The 13,224-nt window shown below is 39.0% G+C and overlaps 1 protein-coding gene across 1 annotated transcript; it reads left to right on the top strand.

Moving 5' to 3' along the window:
- The first annotated feature begins 7,814 nt into the window (after positions 1–7,814).
- On the top strand, positions 7,815–12,923 carry LOC119896139 (carbonic anhydrase 7-like). Its single transcript, XM_038709629.1, has 7 exons — positions 7,815–7,926; positions 10,486–10,650; positions 10,785–10,930; positions 11,568–11,660; positions 11,749–11,815; positions 11,919–12,082; positions 12,565–12,923. Exons 1-7 carry the CDS (start codon positions 7,815–7,817, stop codon positions 12,751–12,753), a joined length of 936 nt encoding a protein of 311 aa, XP_038565557.1. The 3' UTR covers positions 12,754–12,923.
- The last annotated feature ends 301 nt before the right edge of the window (positions 12,924–13,224 follow it).

The raw sequence follows: 13,224 nt of genomic DNA, 5'->3' as shown, positions 1-13,224 counted from the left end.
TCCAATGATACAAAAAAATGTTTTCCCAAAAACTTACATCATGAAAGAAGAGGCTGTAAAAGGGTCACAAAAGAGTCACAACTCTAAATGGGACCATAATTTACCATCTTTACATCAGGCTGTATTGAAGAAGACTAGCGATGAAGACCATAGCTTCAGTAGGAGGGGTGAGAAGTAGGGTAATTTTTTTCTGCACAATCAAACTTTTTGGTAACCAGAGGAGTCGTCTCCTGCTGGCCACTAGAAAGAATGCAGGTTTAAGATACATTAGCTTCACTTTTTAGACATGGACATAAATAAATAATCCAGGAAGTTATCTCTGGGGCAGTGTCGTATAGTAAAGTGGGTGTGTTGTATAGCCAGCGAGACTTTAAATAGACCCTCTTGGGTCCTCTTCTTCAGAATCTATAGCAGCCCAAAACAGACAAACCAAACATTGGCTCTTCGTAGAGCGCGTTTTTCTCTGCCACTGTAGTTTCTCCTACACACTTGGAAAGCAAGCAGCATTCAATTGGTTGCAATCTGCAACTTCACCACTACATGCCACATCCTGCATCCTACACACTTGCCCTTTAATGTACTTCTGTGTTTAATACTAACAGGAAATGATTTGTAAGACTGCAACACTGGAAACAGCACTGACAATTTGAAATTTTAAAAAATAACAAAGAAAAAAAAAACTTCTAAGAGACAGCTTTATTTTTGCTCTCTTTGATGTTCCTGAGCTGTCCACAATTAGTTTTAAGAAAAATGTCCTTTCACAAATGACATTTTCACTTGTTAATTTATAGTAGAACAATAACAGGTGCAACTAATAATAATGTTCTGTTGAAGTGTTCCAGTAAGACGTGAGCCAGCATGCACAATTCCAGGACCCTGAAACTGAAGCAGCTAAAAAGAATTCAGCCATGATGAATTTCATTATTTACAACTGTGTACAATTTTCCTACTGTGACATGTCAAAATGTCTGGCTCAAGTAACATCACTTGGGGCAATTTATCAGCTCCCTCCGGAGCCACTTATGCAGTAGTGCTCCTAACACCTGTAAACATACTTTGATGTGTAAAATAGGTGGAGATCCCTATCCATTTAGTCCTAATAACGCCAACACTACATGCACAACTGTAAGAACCTTGAAAATTAGTTCTGAATGCACACGTGAAATGTATGTGAAATATAACTGCTCAATAAAAGAAAGAATATATATAATATATAACACCACAGTATCTGATTTTGTCACCAGGTGTCTGTCTTTCCTCGTTGACAACTCTCTCTGTGTTACACACACACACACACCTTTTGTCATCGTCTCCTTCCCACCCTCAAATGCAGCTCAGAGTCAGTATGTGAAGGCAGCTGAAATTTTTCTGTCAGGATCTCCTCTGGTTTGTGTGCTGATCATGGATTTTTCTGTCTACCTCCTGACTTTGCTTTCTCTCCTCACTCAGTGCACAGGTAGGACAAACACACACTAACACACACACACTTTCAGTACTAGTACTATTAAAACTGTTTGGGTTCAGTTCGGTCACACATTCTTTTAATTTGTGAGATTATTCTTATTTTAGCTAAAATATAAGAAATATTGAAAGTATTATGGTGTGGCTATTTAAAATATACTGAAGATGTTGTTGCAGAAGTTCATTAAGATAGATCACATCTATCTAACAGAAAGCTAGAGAAACTAAAGGCATTGATTCCCTACCTTGGGTCACTGAGGGGTCACAAGACAATTAAGGGTTGAAAAGCAAACAAAGATATTTTTACTGAGCTTACTTTCAGGACAATTAAAATAAAACAAAAGTATTTTTTGTTGAACTGGTCACAACTGGTAGACACACATAACCAGTGATGGACTGCAACTATCAATTATTTGTCCAATTAAGTATGACCAATGATTAATCTGCTGATTGTTTTCTCAAATAGGACACTATAACTTTTGGTCTATAAAACACCAGAAAACTGTGAAAAATAGCTGTGAATTTGAAAAAAATGTAGAGCTGAATGTGTTCCCAAAACATTTAATTTACAATAGTGAAAAGGACTGTAAAATTTTTGCATGAAACGTTACTTGTAGTTGCTGATTAATTGACTAATCTTTGCAGCTCTAATTTTAAATAGAAATTGCTTTGTTTTAATTCAGTATATTTGGTCACAGTTCACATTGAGTCAAAATAGAAGAGTCAAAAAGTCAGCAAACTGACTCACTTGCCTCAGTTACACAGCAATATCTATCTAACATTTGCTAAAATCTGATAAATTTAGCCACCGCAAGCTACTGGTCACCAGATTAAATAAGTCTATAGCAGAAACACCCTAGAGTGTACTTAATTGGGTTACAGTGTTTTATAATGCTTAAGAGTTCAAATTATAATTTGTAAGAGGAAGAATGTTTAATATATCTGCTTTTAAAACTCAATGTGTCACTTTAAAGGCTGCAAAGGTTGGCAACCATTGATTTCAGTGATTAATTTATCTAAGATGCTCAGTCATTATAAAAAATCATGTAATTATAATGAAAGGAAAACAAAGGAAAGGAATTTAAAAATAAATAAAGCTGGTGGATTTACAGTGGATTGACTTTTCTGTACTTTCTGTACTGCTCAGTTTGCCACAGGTGTATGAGCCAGGTGGAGCAAAGCCAACCTCCACCTGTGCATTGTTCTCAGTTGGTGAGAACTGTTGTCCCCTTTCGAAGAATGGTATTGTGGGAGGCAGCGAGGTTAATCTGTGTTCCTATATTAGCTAAATGGTTCTTTATAGCCCCTTTCATTCCCACCGTAGAGTCAGACACTGGAGTTTCATTCACTTCAGCAATACAATAAGTAACCACAGCACAAGACTAAATGACTTCAGCACCTGTTGGATGGACATAGTTCATGGTGCGGTGCAGAGGCAGTTAAGGAGATGGATAAAGGTTTTCTGAGCCAGTGATCCACTTCACACTGAATTAGTCTGTATCTCTTTATCTACAACTCACTGTGCTTGGTTTAGACTTAATAATTGGAATCAATAAAGGACAATGGCCTTTACATTGACTCATTTAATGAAAGCAGTATAATAAGTTTATTTTAACATGCCATGTAGGTCTATTATGGCAATTTAGCTTCCAGTGTGATCATTGATTTAACAGGCATTATGATCATTGCTGACATCTTTTTTGTGTAAATCAGCATCTGAAGGTTAATGACATTGGCTTTTTGAATGCTAACTGTGAGAAATGAAGAAGTACAGTGGAGTGCCTAATGTTGTATACCAAGAGGCTTATATTATACAAACATTTATCGGTAACAGTTTCTCTCCAATGAGCTGATCCACGTCTAATAATAATAATAAAAACAATAATACATTTTATTTCTATAGTGCTTTTTAGGACTCTCAAAGACAGAAAACACAAGTTATGTACATTTAAAAAAAAAGATTAAATACATAAATAGAAAGATACATGAACCTCTGCCAAGCTTAAAATGTATTAAACTTCTGATGATTTCAATTCCCTTTACTTTTCACTCAGACTCAGTGAAACATATTTTTTGGTGTCTTTTTAGTCACTAGTAAATTTGTTGATTGTGTGAAGAGTTTTGAGATCATTGTTTTGAGCATGCATTTGCTCTTTTGTTAATTAAAACACAAGTTTGGTGTGTTGTGGTCTCAACACTGGGCCTTTTCTATGTACATCAAAGCAATGCAGAAATACACACACATTTTACATTTACATCATTTAATAAAATTCCCACAAAAGAACACATTATAAATAATAGATAGTTTTTGTGCATTTAGCCTATAGTTGCAACAGCTGTTCTATTTAGCTGGATATGCAAGTGCTCTGCTAAATTAAAGCAGTCATTGTGGTCTCCTTTTACCCCTACATGTAAAAAGTGGTCCTCTGTGGAAAACGCTTCCTCCCATTATTAGTATTTTCAGTGTTTGAGTAACACCGAGCTTAGCCCTCTGTCATCATCAACAGCTGGTCAGACGGTCACTGAGTCCTGTGACTGTGAGACATCATTGCTGAAGATTGTGTCATGTTTTGTTAAAGTAAGCGCTATCAAACAATTTATATTTCACTGATGAGCACAGAAAGGGCAACAGGAGGACAGTATTAGTATTAGTAATGTGAGAATCAATTATTATCTTGGCTTTGCTTGCCTTACAAAGACCACAAACTAATTAGCAGATCAGCTAGAAAGATTGCTGACAACACAAATTAACACTGTGGCTAATAGAGTGCAAAAGTTCGTGTCAGAGTTGAAGGTCTGAACTTCCCAGTTGAAATTCCAACTTCTGACCTTCAAGTGTTCCAGGCGCACAACGGGAAACTTGAACAAAAAACATGGCTGACCGTGACACACTGATGTTCCTATGTCAAGTCTACACACAACTGAACTCTCATCAGTGCCCTTGGCAAGGCTGCCAATGCTCACGCATTGGCCATGAGACTAACACAATTGAGACACTTTTCACACACTCTCATGCCACACGTCCATTTTCCCACACAGTGAAAAACTAATTTATTTATTTATCACTAAGTGATAAAGTTGAATAAACTCCACCCAGCTGATACGACACCAGGTTAGATGGTAATCATGTGAACCCAGTCTCGTGCCGTGAGTTACAGACAGTTAAGAGTGGTAAATTTTTTTAAATAAAGCTGTGCCATCAACAGCAAGTGTGATGAATTACCATCTTAAAGTGTAAAAGTTAGAGAGAAGGATTATGTTCCTATATCAACCTTTAAATTTAGGACAATTAGATGGTGCTTATACAGTGTTTTTTCACTTTTACATAGTAAAGAGTACATTGAACGTAAATTAAAGCTAACACATTCATCATACATCATCAGACAACTGCTTCTTCATGACATCAGCATAGATGTATTTTCTCTGAGTTTACAAGTAGGAACTTAGTGCAAACCCTTATAACATTTATAATCCAAGTCTAACAATCTGGAATTAACATTCCAGATACCAACAACGTCATTTTGCATTGTGAGTAGTATGTCTGAGTTGTCTGGAACACACCATAAATACTAATTTTTTAACGTGAGAAAGCCATCTTGTTTGTTACAAAGGGGAACTGTCCTGAAAAAAAATATACTGCATGCCTGTGTCTGAACTTAATGCTGTCCTTTCTCTCCAGCTCATTGGTGTTACCAGAGCCAGTATTCCTGTGATAACACATGCAGAGGTAAGTCTTTTAAAGGCTCAGTGTGTAATATTTCTGAGGATCTATTGACAGAAATGCAATATAACATCTATAACTATAATTTCAGTGGGGTATAAAGACCTTATATAATGAAACGTTATAATTTTATTACTTTAGAATGAGTCATTTCTATGTACATTCACTGTGGGTCCCCCCTTACATGGACGTCGCCATGTTGCATTGTCATGTTTCAAGAGTAGCCCAAAACAGACAACAGACAAACAGTGCTTCAGAGCACATTTTGTCACTACGTTGTTCTTGTTCTACTTCTGGTAGCATTCAGACAGTGTAGACACTCATCACTACGTTGAATACGTAGGTTCAAAGAAGAAGTAGTAATAATATACAGCAGGTGTTGGCAAATAAGTTTTGCGGCAGAGCAATATTTTAGCAACCATGAGATGGTGGGTGAGAATATAGCCTAAGTCATAATAATTAAAGATATTGTTACTGTGTCATGGTTGGCTCAGTTGTTAAAGTGCAGGACGCTCACCTAGGTAGTTGTGTGTTTGATCCCACCTCAGACCCCCTTTTTTTTCTCTCTTCAACAAATTGATTCTGCAGCAACTTTCTCATATTACATCATGCGCTGCAGTATTTGTGTTTCGGTGTTTGATCCACATCCATCAACCTATGGACGCTTTTGCACTTCCCAGTATCTCCAGGCAGTGGACATTTCGGGGAATCACGTTTTTTGATGGCTCTTTCAGGGGTGTGTCAAGCAGTTTTTTTTTATGTCGTTAAGAAGTAAAACAAAAGAAATAAAATATTGCAGCAGAAAATGTTTTTGCGGTTTTATTTTGCAGGTAAAACCACTAAAGAGGAAGCGATTATGTGAGTAACTGTTGTTGCCATGACTGAGATCTATTTCAGATATTATTGCTGGCGGGCACTTTTTGCAAGGGTCCATAATCATAGAGAGAATGAATGTTTCCCTTGTCAATGTTTGTATAAACTTTATCTATTATGTGGTTTATAATGGACTGTGGTGTAGAAACAGTGACAATGTTTCACACTCTTGGCTTACATTTTCCATGTTATCTGTCAGTGGCCAAGTCACAATAATATATGTTTTTACTGAATAATTAAGTAAATATAATTTCTTGATATATCTACCTAAAGAAAACTAAATTTCTTGTCTGGCTGCACCTTTTGTGCTGTGTCAGCCACCATAGCTGTCCTACGCTCTTTGAAAGGGTAGGGGGTAGTGGTGGACTGGACAGTTGGTTACAATTCACAACCCTCACCACTAGATGCCACTAAAACTTACACACTGAACATTCTGAACATTGACTTAGCAGCAAACAACTATTTGCTATGTAAAGATTTAGTGGAGTAATGGCGTCCTGAGCAGAGAATGACATCCGAGCTTCTCTGGTCTGTGATGGCAATTCAAGTTTTCAGATAAACAGCTCAGGCAAACACTTGTCTTTCTGTGAATTTTATTCAGAAAATATTCAGTCTTCTGCAGAAGGAACTCATGGGGACATATACACATCAGAGAGTATCATCCGAGTGAGCTGCAGTGTAACAGCTCATGCAGCTTTTATCTTAGTTTCAGGGTTGGAGTACTATATCAGAGGAACATGGTGTCTTTCAGTGTTCCCTAGGGGACACTCATCTATAGAAAGACACCCATGTCCAAGGTACATGTGGTGAAACCCTTAAAGTCCTAACCCCCCTGGAGATATGTTAAAGCATCACACATATTTACCTTCCATTGACCCCATATCCAAAGAGGCTGGAGGCCCCTAGTGAGATTAGTTACATGGCAGTGTTTTCTTGAAATTTCCATTACAATACTCCCTTTTAGCATTTTATGCTAACACAACATAATGAGAATATAAACACTTCATGTAACTTCAGCACTACTTGAAGAGAAGGTGATTATGTAAAAATATAAGAATATAAGGAATAAAAATACATGTAAGGAATATAAAAATGAGAGAATATAAGACACAATACAAACACTTGTAATTATGCAAAATGTGAAATTTCATTACATTTGCAAAGACTAATGATTCAGAAGATAACTAAGAAACTTTGAAATGATTCAGATTGAACTTCACTTTCATCCCCTCTGAAAGGTGGGATCCACTCTATTGAATCAGTTAGTTCAGTTGGTAGTTGCATGTACTGACCCATAGATGATTTAATTGCTGTAGCAATCATAGATTTAGCACAAGGTATCACACAGTGTGTCAGGAGGAGGAAAACACCAAGAATGACAAACAGTGGGGTCAACATTTTAAACAGCACATTCTTCCATCCGCCTCTTGTCAGCCACGACCTCATGTCCCATCCCCCAGAGTTCTGTGAGTCCTGACTTTTCTCCTCATGCAGTAGATCATTCAGGTGGGAGACAACATGAGTCATGTTGTCTGAGACATCGAGGATGTATGTACAACAGTCCGTTTCAATTATGTGGCAAACTCTGCCTTGAGTCGCCAGCATCAGGTCCAGTGCCATTCTGTTCTGCAGAGCCACATTTCTGAGGCCCTGCACAGTGGGTATGAGGGTGGAAAAACCCACTTCCACAAGGGCTGTCAGGTTTTTTCAGTTCAATAGCCAGTCCATCTATCTGTCTTAGTTCAGGTTCAGTGGTGCGATGAACGGCTGCTCCCACCTGCACTCCTTCCTGGCTCCATTATCCCATGTGGTGCCACAGGTTGCTGTAACCGTCTGCTTACATGATGATGTTCCCAGGAAAAGATCTCTTGGTGTGAGACATTGTGTGGTGAAACACACCGTTCCAGTTCGGGTTGTTGGATTCGTTAGAGATTCGTTATCTGAGACGTGTTCTAGAATCGGGTTGTGGAGCCCCCAAAGTTGACCATGCTGATGTTACACCGTTCAGGTGTCTTGGTCATATCCTTAACTTCTCGGCCCACCCTGGGAAACCCTTGAGTGAAGGTTAACAGGGCTCCTAGTGTCTCTGAAACCTTTAATGGTCTGGGTTTCACTGGTATGGAGTTCCCCACACAATGAGGGAGCTGTGCACACGCATAACAGCTCTGATTGGTCACTTTTCTTGCAGTGGTCATCATGGTTGCATACCATGCATTGTCTTTCAGCCCAGCCGGGCTGTCAGGGAGGATGTGTGACTCCTCCTCTTCGGCCTGGATCTTTCCCTCAGTCAGGTCTAAGATTGTTGTTTTCATGTTTGGAAATGATGACAGGACGATGATGACAGTGAGCAGAACAACGCCTCCATTTCCTCTCGGTCTGTCACCTCTCCAGAGCCATCTGCTGGTTTCTGGCATCATATCTTATTAGTTGTGTCACCTTGCCTACACCTGTAATCAGTGTGCCCGCGGTGAGTGTTTGGGAGATTAGTGGTTCTAGGTGGTCTCAGAGACCTCCACTCCCCTCCCTCCCTAGGAACACAAGGCAGGGGAAAGCTCAGCTCACTCACTGATCTCCATCTTCACCTGGTTTGAGGCCGTCTGGTTGCTTTGGCACTCGTCTGCAGTGGGTGCCGTGAATCCAAGTTGCTCTTTCGGCCACTTTTACTGCTGTTTCTGTTGTTAGCAATATCTGAAATGGCCCAGTCCACCTGCGAGCCCGCCAGTTCTTTCTCCTGAAGTCCTTTACCACGATCCAGTCCCCCGGCTCCAATCATGCAGTTTCTTCTCTGCGGTCTTCGGGATGCCGTGTTTGACCTGCATGTGAATTTCAGAAAGCACAGAAGACAAATTAGTTAATTAATATCTCAACATTTCATCCTCACATTGGCTGGTATCAGGGAGTTGTCTTTTTACTGGCCCAATCCCCGTGTTCAATAGTCTGCCAAAAAGGACTTTAAATTGACTGAGACCCCATCTGCCCCTCATCCGGCTCCTCATGTGCATTAAAACGATCGGCAAGCTGGATGATAGGCACAATGTTGCCTCAAATCAATCCCCATATCCTCCCCTACTCTCTTCAGTGCTGCGCTAATGAAAGGTGTGCCATTATCACTGGAGATCTTAGCTGGGATTCCCCAGCAAGGAATGATCTGGCTTATCAAAGATTTTGCAACTGCTGCTGCATCCTGTTTAGATGTTGGAAATGTTTAGATGTTGGAAATGCCTCTTATCTACCATGACAAGACAATATTTCTTCCCCTGTGACGGTGTCAGTTCAATGAAGTCCATTTGCAGGTGCTCAAATGGTTTGTTTGGGGGAGGGGGGGGTGTCACCTGTGGGATCTGAATCGGTCGCCCTACATTGTTAGTTGCACAAATCATGCAACTTTGACTTCTGGGAGAAGTTGTAGAACCCCTTTGTAAACCAGTATCTGTTTATATAGATCATTACATGGCAGTGTTTTCTTGAAATTTCCATTACAGGTCTTTGTTTTGGTAGCTGGTCTGTCTGCTTGTGCATGTTAGTGCATGTGAGTCTCTCCCTGTGAAACTGCTGGCTTTTAGGAGAGTGATATAATGGCTGTTTCCTTCTCATTTAGCACGGCAAATTAAGGATTTAGTGTGACCAAACCAGAGTAGGTGATTGTTGGGGCAGTGGAAAGACTGAAAAAGACAGTTTTGGTGAGTTTGTTTATGTTTAGTTTGAATGTTTAACAATGACCTGCGAGGTAAACTTAATGAAACGTTATAATAATAACTTTTTTCAGTGGAGTCTGGTGGCTAGCGAGAGCGGTGGCTGTTTCTGGTTAAACAAAAGGATCAACAAAAAGGTCTAACTCTGTAATGTTGTCAGACACTTCAATCTGACAACATTAACAATCTGAGCCTGTTAGTGCTAAATGCACATTATACACACACACACACACACACATACATATATATATACATCTGTATATGTAATATATCAATGTTGTGTTTACAACTTGTTTCTCAAGTGACCCAAAAATCAGTTTTCAGGTTTAAACAGGTGTAAGTAGGTGTAAACACTTGCACAGAACTCAAAAGAGATGGATTTTAAAAAAGAAATGTCAAAATCAAAAGTCAAGATATCCTGAGTTTTAGTTCCTTGTATGAGTGAAGCTCCAAAATTGCTGAATCTCACTGTACCCATAATGCAACTCAATAGTGTCTTTCTTTAGATTTCCCCCAAACCAAACCAATTAGCTGAGAACACCTGAGAGCAGACATTCATTCTCAGTGGGATTAACAGTACTAACAACCTTTTCACAACAGATGAGGTAAACTGATGAATGTTATTATATTTTAGAGCTTTACAGGAACTCTATGTCAGAAGAACTTTATACAGCCCCAACCAGAGTCAGTGAAAACTAAAATTTGACAGTGTTGTTACTGCTGCTGTTTGTTGTTTAGACCCTAGCCACTGGGCAGCTCAGTTTCCCAGCTGTGGAGGATTACGCCAATCACCAATTAACATTGTCACCAGCCAAGTGCACGTTGACAGTGCCCTGCAACCGTTCGACTTCATCGGTCACACCAACACATTCAACATTACAGTGGAAAACAAAGGACACTCTGGTAATGAAAAGCCCACTTTATTGTTCTCTTCCCATCCAGATAATGTTTTGCCAGATATTTAACACCTGAGGTTTATTTATAGACTATTTAAATAAATTTAATATCTGTTTTAAGAGTCGATCTCTTCCCCATAGCTCACTTTGCTTTGCCGCAGTCAGTCCGACTGACTGGAGGAGCTCTGCCTGGTCACTACAGAGCTGCCCAGTTTCACTTCCACTGGGGAGGCAATGGGAGACCAGGATCAGAGCACACCATTGACGGGGAGAGGTTCCCCATGGAGGTACATCACACAGGACCCAAAATATAATTTGCTGCTATGAAAAATTAAGTTGGGACAGTTTCTTTTTCAGTCTTGTTAATTGGATGGCCACCATTTTACAAGCATGGTGGAAATGCAAGCATGTTGTCGATATGTTTTGTTTGTTTATTACTTTAAATAATTTAAGTAGTACTGTAAGAGTTACAGCAGTTTAAATTAAGACTCATAAAAACATTCATATAGCAAATGTGTCTTCTGTGTTGCACTACGAGACTAGAATCGTTTAAAAGGGAACTGTTTAAAAGGGTACTCATTTCATTAGATGAAGAGGATTATAATTTGAGCGTTATTTATCTGATAAGTTTAAGATATCATTACTGCACAATGCACAGTTCATATAGGCTGGTGCAGCATGAGGCACAGTAGCCTCTCTTGTGGAGCAGTATAACATGGTATAAGGGCATTTTTATTGCGATTTACATGAGCATGCATATATATATATATAGAGAGAGAGAGAGAGAGAGAGATATCCCTACCTACCCTTTTTGAATTTGTTTATCCACAAAGCTATCAACTAATCAGAGGACGGTTAATGTTATATTAACAAAGATGCACTCCACTATACTTCAACAAATGTTGTTGTGGTTTGGATTTCCAGCTACATATAGTTCACATCAAGGAGCCGTACAGCTCTCTGGCAGAGGCAAAACATGACATGGCGGGTATAGCTCTGCTTGCCTTCTTGTTTGAGGTAATACATTAAGATGTATTCATCTTCATCTTCATTCTTAATAAAATGTTAGGCTTGTGCCATAATGTTGATGGTGTCTTCCTCTCAGGAAACAACAGATGATCATCCTCATTTGGACACAGTAATAAATGCTTTGGGCCGAGTACAAAACAATGGTATGAGCTTTAATGTTAAGTCCACTTGTAAAAATGTGATAAAATGAACTTTTTATAGTATAAATCCAATTCCTAACTTCTCTGCCCTTCTTAATATGTTAAGGCAACAGCACAGTGATCCCAAACTTTCGTCTCAGTGACATAATCCCATCAGCGGAGGAGCTCCACAATTATTACCGCTATGTGGGCTCCATGACAACTCCAGGATGTGAACAGGCAGTCGCCTGGACGATGTTTCACAAGACCCTGTCCATCAGCAGTCGACAGGTGAGCAACTACAGATTGATTGATTGATTGATTGATTGGGTTAGCAAACTTTTGACAAACTAGTCATCCTGGTTGTATTTCTTAAACACATGGGTCAACCTTCAAACTGACTTTTAATACAAATATAGATACAGTCAATTCTCATGAAGTTCTTTAAATGATTAATAAATTACTACTAGAGATGTTATATCTCAAGGCAAAATAAAACTTTGTTATTAAATTTCTGGGAAATAAAAAACAAGAAATGTCTTTTGGAATGACTTGAATTTTTAAGACCTCGAAGCTTAACATTGGAAAAATGGAAAGTAAATATCTGAAGAATAAGTAGTAATCTGTGAGTCACTGAAAGAAACATTAATGTCCCGTTTTTTTGAATTTATACTGCAACATTTGACTAAAAAAGGTAGAATCTGCATCTTTTCTGTCGTGTATAAATGTCAGTCCTCCATCATTTGATCTTTTTTACCCTCACTCCACTGCAGCTGGATGCAATAGCTCAGCAGTGTCGATTCTGGACAGGACAGCCTATGACTGACATCTTCAGACCTACGCAGCCTCTGGATGGCAGAGTTGTGTACCGGTCCAAGGCGAGTGCAGCTCTGAAGAGTGTGATCCACTTGTGGTTTGGTGTTTTCTCAGTTGTGCTCGGGACAGCGGGTCTCATCCACTGACTCAGAAGACACCTGATTTAAGTGACAAAATCTAGTACTGTAGAATCAGAAGTAGAATCAGAAGGAGCTTAACTGCCAAGTAGTGTTTTACACATACGAGGAATTTGCTGTGGTGATAAGGTGCTACACGTAGACAAACATATAGTCAACATAAATAAATGTAAAAATATATAAATATGGAATGGAAGTACAACGTTGCAGATATATACATGTGCATTATTCTGGGTCTGTGCCGTGCAGAAGTAACGCAACAAAAGAGAATACTGTGTACATAAAAATATACAACAACAAAGATCAACAATCAACAACAAATATGTATGAATAAAGGCAACTTTTACCTGTGTGATAGTGAAACAACAATTAATTAGTTATGTTTATGGTTATTCATTTGATAAAATGTCAATTGCATTTGCACACAAACTATGGCCCGCTAAATTCCTCGACTGCTATGACAGTGAGAGAAGATATTGT

Source organism: Micropterus salmoides, unplaced genomic scaffold (assembly GCF_014851395.1).
Source record: "Micropterus salmoides isolate LMB-PRFRI ecotype aquatic unplaced genomic scaffold, ASM1485139v1 Ms_hic_scaffold_9, whole genome shotgun sequence".
Taxonomy (NCBI): Eukaryota; Metazoa; Chordata; class Actinopteri; order Centrarchiformes; family Centrarchidae; genus Micropterus; species Micropterus salmoides.
Note: the sequence above shows the minus strand (reverse complement) of the source record. Positions and strands in the feature narration are given on the sequence as shown.

Coding starts and splice junctions, on each gene's coding strand:
- LOC119896139 (XM_038709629.1), top strand. CDS start 7,815: ATGAACGGCTGCTCCCACCTGCACTCCTTCCTGGCTCCATTATCCCAT. Junction 10,931..11,567: donor GGGAGAGGTTCCCCATGGAG/GTACATCACACA, acceptor TTGGATTTCCAG/CTACATATAGTTCACATCAA. Junction 11,661..11,748: donor TGCTTGCCTTCTTGTTTGAG/GTAATACATTAA, acceptor TCTTCCTCTCAG/GAAACAACAGATGATCATCC.